The sequence below is a fragment of the Pteropus medius genome, unplaced genomic scaffold (genome assembly GCF_902729225.1).
Source record: "Pteropus medius unplaced genomic scaffold, Ma_sr-lr_union100, whole genome shotgun sequence".
NCBI lineage: Eukaryota > Metazoa > Chordata > Mammalia > Chiroptera > Pteropodidae > Pteropus > Pteropus medius.
Window position 1 is genome coordinate 89,585 of NW_024354501.1, and position 13,335 is coordinate 102,919.

Here is a 13,335-nt window from a genome sequence, read left to right on the forward strand (position 1 = left end):
CTGATGACCCTGGGCCAGCGCTCCAGTTAGGAGGTAGTTCTGTTCTCACCCGGTACTGAAAGTAATAGGATATGACGAGTTACTGTAATGACTAAATTTAATTCACGTTAATGGGAAATTTATAAGACTTAATTGTAAACCAAATAAAATGCAGTGAATACTACGTATAAGACAAGGGCTATAAGGTGTTAAATAATTAAGAATTTATTATTAACCTCTGCATTCTCAGTGAGGGCAGGATCACACCGAAGCGGGTAAAAACTGGTTCTTACCCTATTGTGTACAAAGTACAGATACGATACAGCACATCATCAAATACACAGTGTATCTGCGGTGCTAAAATTATACCGGGGGGAGTGGGGGAGACAGTAGGATAAAAACGTCTAAAAAAGCTCTCTGCAGAGTCAATGATAAAATGTTGGGGAAATGGGGACTTATTTCATGAAGCAAGCATAGGGACAGCCAACTCTTCCTGATAAAGCCAGCAGAGTGCTGTGTGGGATGTCCCATTGTCAGGGGATGCGCCCACACGCCCCCTGCCCCCAACAAGGACAGTGAGGTGCCCATGGAGGCTGGTCACAGCGGACCGCGGAGTCAAGCTGTGTGTCCCTGGGCAGAAGAGCAGAGTAGTTACAACCTGGGTTCGTCCTGTCACCCAGGTGGACACTGTCAACATATTCTTGAGGCCAATTAACTGCTACCATGACAGGGTCTGAGGCTGAGTTCATTATACTATTCAGCCTTTTTTGCATATGTTTGAAATTTTCTGTAAACATTTTTTTCACTGATGTTTTGAAAAGATCAAAATATGGAGTTGTCCAAATGAATTCAAGCAAAGTAAAGTACTTGGTCCAAACATCTTAAGTTTGTCGTACATATCCGGACTTAGAACTTTGTTTCAATTTGTCTATCGTAATGTGAGCTAAATTTTAAAAATTACTCTGGTCTAACATTTCCCAGAGTGGCCAAAAGATCTGTATGAGAGTGTGACTCATTATGAAAATACACTGGCAAGTACAAGAGATGTAAGAGGGTAACCAAGGTCCCAGGTGTCGGGGATCAGAGTCACTGAAGAATGCAGCCGGTCAGGCCAGGCAGCCCGACAGATGCAGGATGTACTGGGTCAACACAGGGCCAGGGAGGAAGGCCATCCAGTGTGTGTGGGGACAAGTCACAGCCTGAGGAATGCTCCTGTGGAGTGATTTCCTATCCTTTGTTTTATAAGTGAGTTTCCTTCATTTAATAACCTTAGGATTCTCTTTAACATTTCAAAATTAAAATAATTAAAACAGAAGTCATTTCTGTAGGGAGGGTAAATCACAGGATAATGTATTGGGATGGTTTTGTTCTTTTTTAAATCAAAAAGGCTTAAAAATAATCAGGGATTGACGGAGTGGGCATGACAGATGTCCAATTCAGACTTTCATCACCAATGAAAAAATAAAGCATTTTTATAGACTTAAAACTGTCATCAGTGCATTTAGATTTGGGAGAAGGAAAAGTTTCAGTACCACCACGATAACAACAGCGTTAACAAAAATTGGCCTGGTACCGAGGTCATTTTAGTGAGCGACCATCATCTGAATATAAGAAAAGTAACTTCTTGGTCCAAATTAGTGAAACTTTAAAAAAGATTGTCTCTAGAGAACATTATTTGAGAATAATGCTTTTTCAGAAACATTCTGATATTCAAATTCACTTAACAATTATAGATTTACTTTTTCATCACCTCTTTCTTAAAAAGCTGTCAGATTTCCATTTCTTCGAGAGATGTTTTCACCAGGGTGTTGTTCGATTCCGGAAGTTAAACTTTCTTCACTATTACTCAGAACTTCATACATATTAGCGAGATTGCCATTCGTTGCTTTTTCGTCTTTTCTAAAAGATACAGGAAGACTCGCTAGACTAAAGCTGACGTCTTTAAAGGCATGCAACAAGAATATTCCCACAATGATTGTAAAAAAGCCACTCAGAGTACCAATGACATCGTCAACAGGCATATCTTGCCACTCCTTAAACAGAATCGCTGAGCATGTCAGAACGGACGTGGTGAAGAAGACATAGTATATCGGGGTCACGATGGACGTGTTGAATATGTCCAGCGCCCGGTTCAGGTAGTTGACCTGCGTGCTCACACAGACCACGAGGCTCAGAAGCAGGGTCCAGGCCAGCGGGTGTCGCAGCACGGGCTTCCCAGCAAGCAGCTCCTTGATGGCGATGCCCAGGCCCTTTACGCAGGAGACGGAGAACGCCCCGATCACAGAACAGATGGTTATGTACACAAGGATGTTTGTCTGTCCGTGGCGGGGCCCCACCACGAAGATCAGTATCAAGGACACAATGACCACGAGTGTCGCAAAGACCACAAAGCCTGGAGGAGGCAAAGGAGAGTCACATGTAGTCACATGTTCAAGTGCTAAAAGTGACTGAATTCAGACAAAATATCTGGGGACAGCCGCTGGGGGTGAGAGAACCTGAACTACTGTCGGGTTCTAGCTGAACACGGAGACGTGAACCCAACGTGACAGTAGCTGACAACGGTGTAGCACCGTGGGCCAGGGGCTTTTCTCAGCAGTCCGCCCAGCTAACTCATTTAATCCTGATGACTGCCGCACAACCCCGTAGACACGGATCTTCACTGTACGTTGAGGAAAACGAGGCATGCAAGCCACATGCGTTTACTCCGTCCACTCCTCAAACTCTGCTAATAAAATAAATAGGACCGGGACTTCTAAAGAAGCAAACGCAACAGATGAGGAGGTGACAGCAACATGGAACTGGAGGCAGAGGGTCACTTGTCACTGATACAGCTGATCCCGCATCCGCTCTGAAGACAAAGTCCCTCTGGAAGTAGGGACCAGAGGCCTGGCTGCAAGTCTATTCAGGCAGCACTGAGACCCCAGGTCCCTGCCCAGTTCTGACCACCTGAGTCGCTGTGACCTGCGGAGCCCCGGGCCTGCTGACATATGCTGGGGTGAAGCGTCTGCCTATAACGTGTAACCCCTGCCCCCCTCGAGCCCCGGGATGCCGACTGGCAGGAGACTTTGCTGGGACCTGGCCAGCCTGACTCAGGAGGCAGCCAGATTCGCAGGAGCACCACACCGAAAAGCAGAGCGGCCTTCGCTCCACGTAGACGAGAGACACTAGCGTCCCACAAGCAGCAGAAACTGCCCCGGATGCCCTCGAGACGGCGACGCCCTGTCAGCTGCCAGAGCAGCCCTAACTTGGGCTGAAACCTGGAGAAGACGAAGCGCCGGGCTAAGGCCGACGCTCACCTCTGCCGGGGCCTGGGCAGTTTCAGGAGACCAGGTCAGGCGTGTGCGGCCACAGGAGCTGCACCGGCCCCAGTCACGGGAGCCCAGTGGACGGCCTGGGGAGGCGGCCAGAGGGCTGGGCACAGACCCGTAGTCCTGGGGTGCGATTTGGACACCGCACTCATAGCTCACGAGGTGAGGGTCCGAGTAAGCACCCCGGCTACCAAGCCAAGAGCCAGAAGGTCTATGGCCAAGAATTAAGGCCAAATGGAAAGAAACTGGCCCCAGTAAGGCCTGAAGCAACACCTGAGGTCTAAATCCAGGTTCTCTCCGAGGGAAGAAGACATCACCCTTGTCAGTGCCCTGTGGCAGCATCGACCGAAACTGCCCAAAGATGAAAGTTAATGACTGAAAACAAAAGAAAAAGCAGGAACAGGCCCACAGTATTCCCGACACGGAAGTTCACGGACAAGATCCTACAGTATCAGGGACCTCAGGCTGCGGCGAGACGCCGTGCACGCAGGTGGTAACTTGCACTGTTCATCAGGGAACTGCCGAGAAGGGGAGTTCCATGGCTTCTGTATTTTTTTTTCCCCAGAATAAAAATCAACAAAAATAAGCTCTTGGAAATTAAAAAGCAGATAGAAAACTCAGAAGGAGGGCTGGAAGCTGAAACAGATCTCCCAGAAGGCAGGGCAAAATGGCAAAAACATTAAGAAAATCAGTGGTTGAATTCAGAAAATCCAGTCACGGGAGAACGAGAATTTCACAAAGAGAAAACAGAGTATCAAAGGAGTACGTCGGTCCCCCGGCCTCAGACGTGGATTTTCAAATTAAAAAGATCCGCCGAGTACCTGGCACAAAGGATAAAAATGGACCCACGTCTGGGCACGTCAGACAGTGAGGGCAAAGGGGACATCGTAACAGTCGCCAAAGATGAAAGACGAAGTTCCCGCGAGCGAGTCCACTGTGCGTGGTTCCCTGCAGCGGCACCGGCGGCGGAGGACTGTGGGGTCAGGACACCTCCACACACGCAGCGCCTGAAACGGCCTCCCCTTCGTTCCCGGCTCACTCCACACGGGAGGGGTGCCCGAAGAAAAGAAGGCCAGAAAAAAACGCAAGGGGAAGGGAAGGGGGCCCAGGAAATCCAGGGTGACCGCTGTGCCAGGGGCCTCCAGACACCAGTCCAGACTGAGGCCGAACAGGAGAGAGATTTCCAGCATAGACGAAACTGAGAACAACTAATGCGTCTGACGTTACAGAGCAGAATTAGACCGCTGGGCACGTTTCAGGTTGGACTGATGGAAAACGAAGCAAACAAGATGATTATTCGTTCAGAAAAACTTAAGAAAAAGCCGGCCCCAGGGACGGATGCCACAGGGGAGGGCGCAGGGGGATGGGTAACGGTGAGGGGAAGGGTCAGTGATATCGCGACAGTTTGCGTGGTCACTAATGTGACCACAGATTTAGCGTGGTGAATGGTGTGACCCCCACACCGTCAGATGGACGTGTTAACGTGTCTAAGCCAAGATAAAAGTTATGTGGTGATAACATAAGCAAACCATTGAACAGAAGCTAAAGAGAGGTGCACAGGGTGACAGAACGGATGGCGCCCAAAGCCGTAAGCTTGGTATCTGGAGTCACAGGTTAAAGAACCCAGCTGGCGAGGGAGGAGGGAGGGGCCCCGCCCTGCCTCTCAGCCCTGCAGAACAGTCTGGCTCTTCATATGCAAATGAGATTTTGATTAAAATAAACACTAAATGAAAAGGGAAACTACAGTAAGACCAGGGAAGCGTCTTTCCCTCACCTGGATCCCCGAGCTTGTGAGACATTTCATTTAAAGTCTCGATCTCCTCTTCCTTTGGGGCGTGAATGACCATAACTGTGGACCCCAGGATGCTCAGCAAACAGCCGATCTTCCCGTGAAGGTTCAGTCTCTCGCTGAGGAAGTATGAAGACAGAATGGCGCTGAAGGGGGAGGGGAGACAGAGAAAATGAAAAGCAGCGGCCACTGCTCCCATGTTTAAGTATCGGTGCAACTCAGATTTTAAATTATTGGGCTTATAAAGATCTGGCTTTCAGTCAAGGTAAAGATGTATTCAATCATAAAGTGAAAGCTGGAAAGCACATGCTCCGCCACACACCGAACCAGTGTCGTTACCGACTTCCTACTGGAAGACTCAGTATGAAATCTACACCAAATGGAGCTATGGTACAAAGCTATATCCTAATCGAGTATTCCTAACCGGTGCTTAAAACCTCTGTTCTTACTGGTTGACACAACCTCCTTACATGTTCATTTACTTGTCTATAATTTGCCTATTAATTAAAATTATCAAGTTTTAATACTTTATAGCTACTTTTATCCCAATCTAAAAGAAATACAGTATAAACCTATAATATACTATATCATAATATACAGAAAATTAAGCATGAAAGACGTGTACTGTAATATTTTCACATATAGTATCTTGAAGTTATATAATTTATATATATTATTTGTTTACATATAAATCAAATATATCTATCAATGGATTGATAGGCCTAGCAATCAGTCAGCTTGAGAACAGTAACCAAAATCCAGACTTCAAAATCCCAGCCTGTTTGGGCTGATGATTAAAATAATGACGGGGACAGGCCTCGGGCTGCACCTCCAAACACGTGGCCAGGCCAGTCTTCCCAGGCGCATAAGGCTGCCGCCAGCAATGCCTTTCTGTGGTAGGTAGAAATCCATTCCTCCCGGACCACCACCCGCCGAGTGTAACCTGGAATTCTAAAGGGTTGGAAATCAAAGCGGAACAGGAGCGGGAGCCGGAGCCGGCCCTGATGCCGGCAAGACAGTGTGAAAGCGTGTTCTCCCAGACTGACGCCGCCCATGCACAGAAGCTAACTCTTTAAAAGCAAAGTGCGGCATAGCGTTAAAACAGTTCTCAAGGTTACACGTAATCTATGCTGAGCACGTGTGACGAGGTGGCACTGAGCACTTCCTGACTGACACGCTGATGCTGCTCGCACCCGTGCCGCGCGGGCCCTTACCTTACCAAGACGCTCAGAGCGCCCAGCGGAGTCACGAGGGTGGCTGGTGCGAAGGCGTACGCAGCAAAGTTGGCCACCTCACCTGCTCCCACTTGGAGAAGGACAACAAGAGAAAACTCAGGAACATACCTACTCAACATGGAAATGCTGCATTTACGTCTCTATACGCTATTTCGCTGTAGTTAATAATTTCCGTATTTTCTCCCATCTGTTCAGAAGTGTTCTCACCAACAACATTCAAATGGAGTCCAAACCGATTAGACACTACGAATCTATAATCTTAATTGAAGAGATCTAATTCATGCTTACATCTAGGTCTCGTAAATAGTTTCAGATAGTACATCCTGTGACGAGCATAAACCAGTTCGAAGCAGCTGAAGCTGACGTGACAGCGCTCCTCCCAGGTCTTTTTCACTGGCTTTTTTTTTTAAACCCAACTCTTACATTCAAAAGATATCTTTGGGCACCTACTATGTGCCAGTTGCTTTCCTCCAATCAGGAAACAGCGGGGAGCAAAACAAAGATGCGCTCCTCCTAAAACTTACGCTTCAGTGGGGGAAAACAGACCAGATGCGCGTCTGGTTTTCCCCTTCTAAAATCTGAAGCATCTCCTTCATTTCACATCCCCTCCTACTTTACATCTACCAAATGCTGGCATCTATCAGGAAGACACACATTTTATTATCTTGTTTCTTGTCTTCCATCTGCAATGTTATGTCTTGTGGGTAAGGATTGTTTGAGTAGTGTGTCTCCAGCACCTAGAACAATACCTGACAAAAAATAGCTGTTTAATGATTAGTCAACTCAGTGTCTTTGTTATTTCAACTGCTCTTAAGCGTAGGAAGAACATTTACATAATTTCATCCTGAATCCTTTGAAGGCTCAGAGTCTTAAGGGTCATTTTTCTCTGTGTACCTTTTTAAAGGTGATCATCCAGGTAAGCACAGACAGCGTGCATCTTACCAAATGCATACCTCCCAATTAGGAATGAACATCAATAGAGGGGGAACTAAAAACAGGATGTTTCTATGACCTTTCCCTTTCAAAATTACCTTCTCAAACTGAGCAGAATTTTTAAAAATACATAGGTATATCAAACATCTTTTAAATAGGGGGAAAAAAGTCTTCCCATTCAAATTAAACTATTATACTGCCAAATGACTTGGCAGTATAAATTTATACTGCCAAAAATTTTAAATTTAAATTTTAAATTTTACATATTTCGAGTTTTGTTCATTCAAAAATTAGGATTTATAAACATTTGCTAGTAATATGAAGCTGTAACAGCCTATGCAGACATGTCAGGATTCAACGTGGGATTTTCCTGAGATGTTCTCTGTACGTACTTGACAGCAGCCCCGCCCACCACAGCCATTCTTTGAGGTATGCATGGCCACCTTGACCTGTGAACAAGAAAATATTTCACTTCTTTGGAAGATTATCAGATGCCTATAAATTTATGACAAATATTAGTAGTGACAGATTTTTCAATATCTCATTTGTTGATTACTACTACTTTGAATCAAGATTTCATAGTGATTGTAGACTAAGGGATTTCTTAGATAACACGTGTGCACGATTGTGTAAGAACAGGTGTGAGGGTCATGAGACCGTCCAGTTGTTTAGGTCTGTCCAGCACCGCTGAGTGGAGGACTGAGATCGGTCCCTAGAGTCCCTTCATGCTTCATTCTTCTGTTTCATGAAGAAAAGAAAATGAACCAATAAGTAGCCTGACTGCAAACAATTAGTCTGAAAGCAAAAACGCCCTTCAGGTGTGGGTCAGGCCCACTTCCGAGGTCCAGGAACCAGGAAGGGTCCTCTGCGGATCAGACGTGAAAAGGCTGCCCGGAGGCTCTTCCTGCTTCTTCATGTAACGTTCCTCCCAGCCAAACTAACAGAATCGAGCAGCTGGTACTTAAGCCACTGTCCAAAAGAAAAAGCCAAAGCAAACACATCCTCTGGCAAGCATGTCCATCACGGACAATGGGCACAGCCGCCTTAGGACCAAGAATGAGGCCACGCCCGCTCAAGCAGCACATGCCAGCGCACCCTCCTGTGGCCACTAAACAGAGGCTGCTTCGGATGGCTTCACTGGGCTCAACCGTAGAGATGGCACTGGACAAAGGGGGAGGGTGGTATTTTTTACTGCCACTGCAGGTCCTCTGTGAGGTCAGAAAGAAAGGCTGAACGACGGGGTGCCAGGAGCTTTCGTGTGTGCACCAGACGAAGTCGGAAGGGCTTCGCTCACATCGGGTAACCCCCAGGGTCTCCTGACTTGTGACCCTTTGGAAGTTCACTGAACTGAGGACTCTTCGACCCAGGGAAGGCCCTTCTTTCCTTCCTGCCTTTAAGATCATCAGGAAAAACGTCTGAGGTGCAAGTCAAACTCTCATAGACAAAAGACTCTAGCCCTCAGTAAGATTCTGATTCTATTCCTAGCCCTTATTTTCTCTCTGCAGACATGTCAAAATTTAAAAGGATGGATGCTAATTTGGCATTGGTTCCTATTCCCGCATCAATCGCAGGAGTGAGTAGTTAACTTACTCTGACATCTAATTATTTTTCTCATTGCAGAACTGATGTTCCATTGTCTATAAACATTTACAACCCTTGCACGGTTCAAAGTTTTGAGTACACTGACTGGGGATGAAGATGTGGTCTTCCAGGCAGAGAACCTGCATGCCGATGTCATTTCAAAGTCACATATGGCATAACCTACCTGCTCTCATGGAGCCTTTTCTGGCAAGCCGGAGAAGTCCTTTCTTTTTCAAAATAAAACTGCCTCCAATGAAAATGCTGGAGCTCATAGCCAATCCCAGACCGATATAAAAGTCATATTTTCCACGCCCCTCGCTCATTTCGTTTGTTACTGAAGAAGTTCCTGTGAATCACATTGATCACAGGACAGAGAAACCGCTGGTGCTGGAGGCAGGGTGACGCGGGGCGCTGCAGATCTATAAACGATGCAAAACAAAAAGAGGTTTTCATAGAATGATCGTGACAGCACAGGCACAATTCAAAATTTACTGCATTTCTCAGGAAGGAGTAATGTTTTATTACTACTATTGAGAATAATTATATTTAGTATGTATATTTAGCACTAATGTAATTAAATCTCTTATAATTACAGCAAAAGATGGGATCATGATACAAAGCTACGCTTAAAAACCAAACACAGAACCAGAGAACTGACTGGTGGTTCCCAGAGGGGCTGAGGGATGGAGGAAATGGGTGCAGCGGGTCAGAAGATACCACCTCCCAGTTATAAGTAAGTTCTGGGATGCAGTGCACGGAATGGCTAGTTAATGATGCTGTATATTTCACTGTGGCCAACAGAGTAGATCTAAAAGTTCTCATCACGAGAAAAAAACTGTAACTGTGTTACACACAGTGTCATAGAAAGGTGATGGGTGTTAACTAAACTTACTGTGATCATTTCACAAGATGTACACATATATAATCACATACACTAACTGAACACAATATCACATGTCGATGATAACAAAACTCAAAAAAATAAAACCATATCTAAATTGACTTTATAAACTCCAGTTCATATTGTAAAAACGTTTCCAGTGTTAGCTGAGAATCTGTAGTTACAAGGCTTATAAGAAAAAAAAATCCCACAGAAGGAAAATCAGGCATAAAGACACAAATCTAGTTTATCGACACACTTAACAATTTCACAAATGTGCCCTTTTTGAATAACCTATACAGAGAAACTCAAATTTTTCTCACCCATACATTTTCTTCTTAGAAATCTACATAGATATAAACATATGGTAATTTCTTATTTAGCCTATTTGGGGCGTGTAGTGAGAAGGCAGATTTTCCATTTCATTAGCAGACGACTGCGGGCCAGCGTGCGGGTCTGGTCCCGGTGGCCTTGTCAGACCACGTGAGGGCCGCGGGGCGCGGAGGGGAGCCCCGAGGCCGGGACGGAGGCAGAGGCGTTCCAAAGCCCGCACATTTTTCCCCAAGTGGCCAGCTCGTGAACTCTGGACAAATGCCTAAAACGGAGTGGAGAAGGGGGGGGAACATTCGGCAGCGGGGCTTCTCATCGGTGACAACTGCCAGCTTTCTGGTGTTTCCTGAGACTTTAAGCCCCAGGGGCTGCGGACTCCCGGGTCTCATCGGCAGTTCAGTTGGGCTCCTCGGTCCATGGCCCTCACTGACCAGCTGAGTCTGTCCATCTTTCGGGTTATGAGGTCCTGGCTTTGAACAAAAGCAGCTAACTTTGTACCCGAATGGGACCTACTGCATACCCTGTGTGCCCTGAACGCTGTGCCCTCTGGATAAAATGGTGGCAGCTTTCGTCTTCGGTGGGAGACAGATGCGACCGCTAAATTAGGAGTGATGATGACAGTAGGCACCACCATCACCAAAGTCAGCTAACTCGGGCCAAGGGTGCCAGACAGAGCCCGCCTTTCTGAAACATGGCCTCGCCCCTCCGCGTTGCCCCCGACCCTCATCCGGCTTCCACACACGACGTGGCGACACTGCCCTGTCGAACGCTGCTCTGCCGTCCCCACTGTCCAGCTTGAACACTCAGAACGGCTACCCGCTGCTTCCAGAGAGAAGCCCAAGTTTTGTAATCTGGTAACGATGACTTTCACCCTTTACTCCAAACCTCTCTTTTAAATCTCATTTCCCAAAACTACATTCCACGTACCCTTCCTCGCGAGGTCGGCACGCGGCTGCCATGCCGACCTAGCCCTTTCCTCCGGATCGGTGTAGACATCTCCCTCATCTTCCAGAACCCAGTTCAAAGAGCACTTCTGCGATGGGGCCCTGCGCGCATTCCCTAAGCCGGAGGAATCGGTCTTTTCCGAATTCCTGAGCCTGTAACCTTGACCTCCCTTTGGATGTTTTTCTAGACTATCACGTCTGCCGTGTACAAGACTGACATCGCTTCACGTGGCTGCCTGCGATATGCGCATCTCGTCTACACGGACGCACATGGCCTAGGACAGGGTGACCGCAGTGAGTACAGGACCAGAACCCGGCCCTCATAGGCTCATGTAGACTTTCTAATCCACACAATGAAAACGTCGTCGTCCCCACCTTACAGCTAAAGAAATGGAATCTCACAGAGGTTAAGCTGCGCACAGAGGGCCACGAAGAAAGTCACACGGCCAGAAATGAAATCCGAAGAGTCCGCTGGGCTCTACGGCTGGACGGCCCCCATCACGGGGAAAGTTCAGAGCTCGCGGTCTTCACTTCTGCTTAGTTTCCACAGGTTTGACTTTTTCCAACCTCTCATTTGGCTAATTATTTTGAAATGCAGTACTTACAAATACTACAGAACCCGAATCTCAACTTTAACTTGGCAGCATTAGTTATTTATTAAAGTTTTAATTTACATGTAAGCTTAATGTGGTCTCCTAAGGAAAACAGACTGGAAGAGGTAGAGATGACTTCCTCTCATTTCCTCGTAAATAATACCCTTTATGGTCATTTAAACTTTTCAACCTGGCAGAGTAGCTCCGGCCTGGGAAGAAGAAGATACAGAAGTAGGCAAAAAGACTGAATAGTTAGTAAGCACTTCGTAAAACGTGGTTACTAGCCTCTGTGAAACAAGGATCTGTTTTCTCACATTTCTTCTTATTACTTCAAAAAGAAAAGCACTAGCTGGGCACGCGGCATACGAAGAATTTCTAGAAACAACTAAGACGTAGTCTTCTATCAAAAGAATTGAAAAACCTGGTGGTGAGATTAAAGAGACACAAAACTAAAGGTAAACTGAGTTTAGCGCAGCTGTATGGAGCGGGAAAGAGGATTCAGCGACTTTACAGAAGTTACGAAATTAAAACCGCTTGCTCACATCTCCGCGGAAACCATCTTCTAACGCTCCCCACAACGCAAGTGAACTATTTCAATGACCTGAACGAACGCGCCACAGGGCCGAGCCGGGCTTCGGGGGCCGAGCGGCCGGCCAGCCAGGCGCCGTCTCGGGGCAGACGGGCGCCCGCAGGGAGCCCCGCGCCGGCCGCGCCGGCAGAGCGAGCGGCCTGCCCCGCTCGGCTCCCCGCGCTCACGCCCGGGCCCAGGCCGCGCCGGCCGCCCCCGCCTGCGGTCGCGTCCAGCGGCCGGAGCGAGCACCCGGGGCCGCGGCCGCGCCGCCGTCTCCGCCACGCGGCGCGCCGAGGGGAGCCCGGCCCGGCCCACCGCCCGCGCCAGCGGCCGCCGGGCCCCGGGGCCGCCGCCGAGCACCGGCCGGGCGCGGCCGAGTGACGCAGGCGGCGGCGCGCGCGCTCCGAGCCGCGTCCCCGGCGCGCCGGCCCGCGACTTCCGGCTTCCTTACCAGGCCCGGCGAGCCGAGCGCGGCGCGGCGAGGACGCGGGGGCTGGGGGCAGCGCCCGGCGGGGCAGCGTGGGCCGCCCAGGGGCCCGCGACCGAAGCGCCGCGTTCCGCCCGCGGGAGCGAGAGATCCTGCGCGCGCTCGCCCGAGCAGCCAGCCGCACTGCCAGCGGTCGCCGCGCGGGCAAGGGGCGGGGCCGGCAGGGGCGGGGCCAGAGCGCGGAGGGGCGGGGCTTCGAGGACCGGGAGGGGCGTGGCCAGAGCGAGGCCGGCCCGGGTCGGGGACCGCGAGGGGCGGGGCCGGGACGAGGCCGGGGCGAGGACCGGGAGGGGCGGGGCGGGGCCAGAGCGAGGCCGGCCCGGGTCGGGGACCGTGAGGGGCGGGGCTCAGGGTTAACAAACCGAATCCTGGGATAGATCCGTTCTTTGGGCGAGGTTATGGTCGGCTAAAAGCGAGTCTCGAGACCTTTGGAGCGGAAACTTATTTTTTATGAGGTACAGAGGAAATCCAGTGAGTCTGTCCTCCCTTGTCTCCTCCCACGAAATTTAAATCATTTGGGGTGGGAATCTTATTTGCTTATTGAACCAGAAAATGCCAAATATAATTTACTCCGTTCAGACTAATGCCATTGTACTGTTACGTTCTGGGCTGCACAGCCCCTGATCACTCTGGTTTTGGTATTGGTAACTGTGCAGCTTCTCATTGAAAAGCTGGGCAACTTCTTTGGTTTCAGTCAGATTCTAG

At 48.8% G+C, this 13,335-nt stretch overlaps 1 protein-coding gene across 9 annotated transcripts; it reads right to left on the bottom strand.

Moving 5' to 3' along the window:
- Window positions 1-181: 181 nt before the first annotated feature.
- Window positions 182-12,765, bottom strand: NIPA2 (NIPA magnesium transporter 2). Of its 9 annotated transcripts, none has more exons than XM_039853417.1 (6): window positions 10,556-12,215; window positions 9,010-9,244; window positions 7,637-7,693; window positions 6,291-6,381; window positions 5,062-5,195; window positions 182-2,371 (listed from the first exon to the last, which is right to left on the bottom strand). In XM_039853417.1, exons 2-6 carry the CDS (start codon window positions 9,146-9,148, stop codon window positions 1,737-1,739), a joined length of 1,056 nt encoding a protein of 351 aa, XP_039709351.1. In that variant the 5' UTR covers window positions 9,149-9,244; window positions 10,556-12,215; the 3' UTR covers window positions 182-1,736. The 9 variants fall into 9 exon arrangements, with proteins under 9 accessions (XP_039709351.1, XP_039709344.1, XP_039709353.1 ...); XM_039853410.1 differs by having other exon boundaries at window positions 5,062-5,222; window positions 10,556-12,212; XM_039853414.1 differs by lacking the exon at window positions 10,556-12,215 and adding an exon at window positions 12,595-12,765 and having other exon boundaries at window positions 1,737-2,371; window positions 5,062-5,222.
- Window positions 12,766-13,335: the final 570 nt, after the last annotated feature.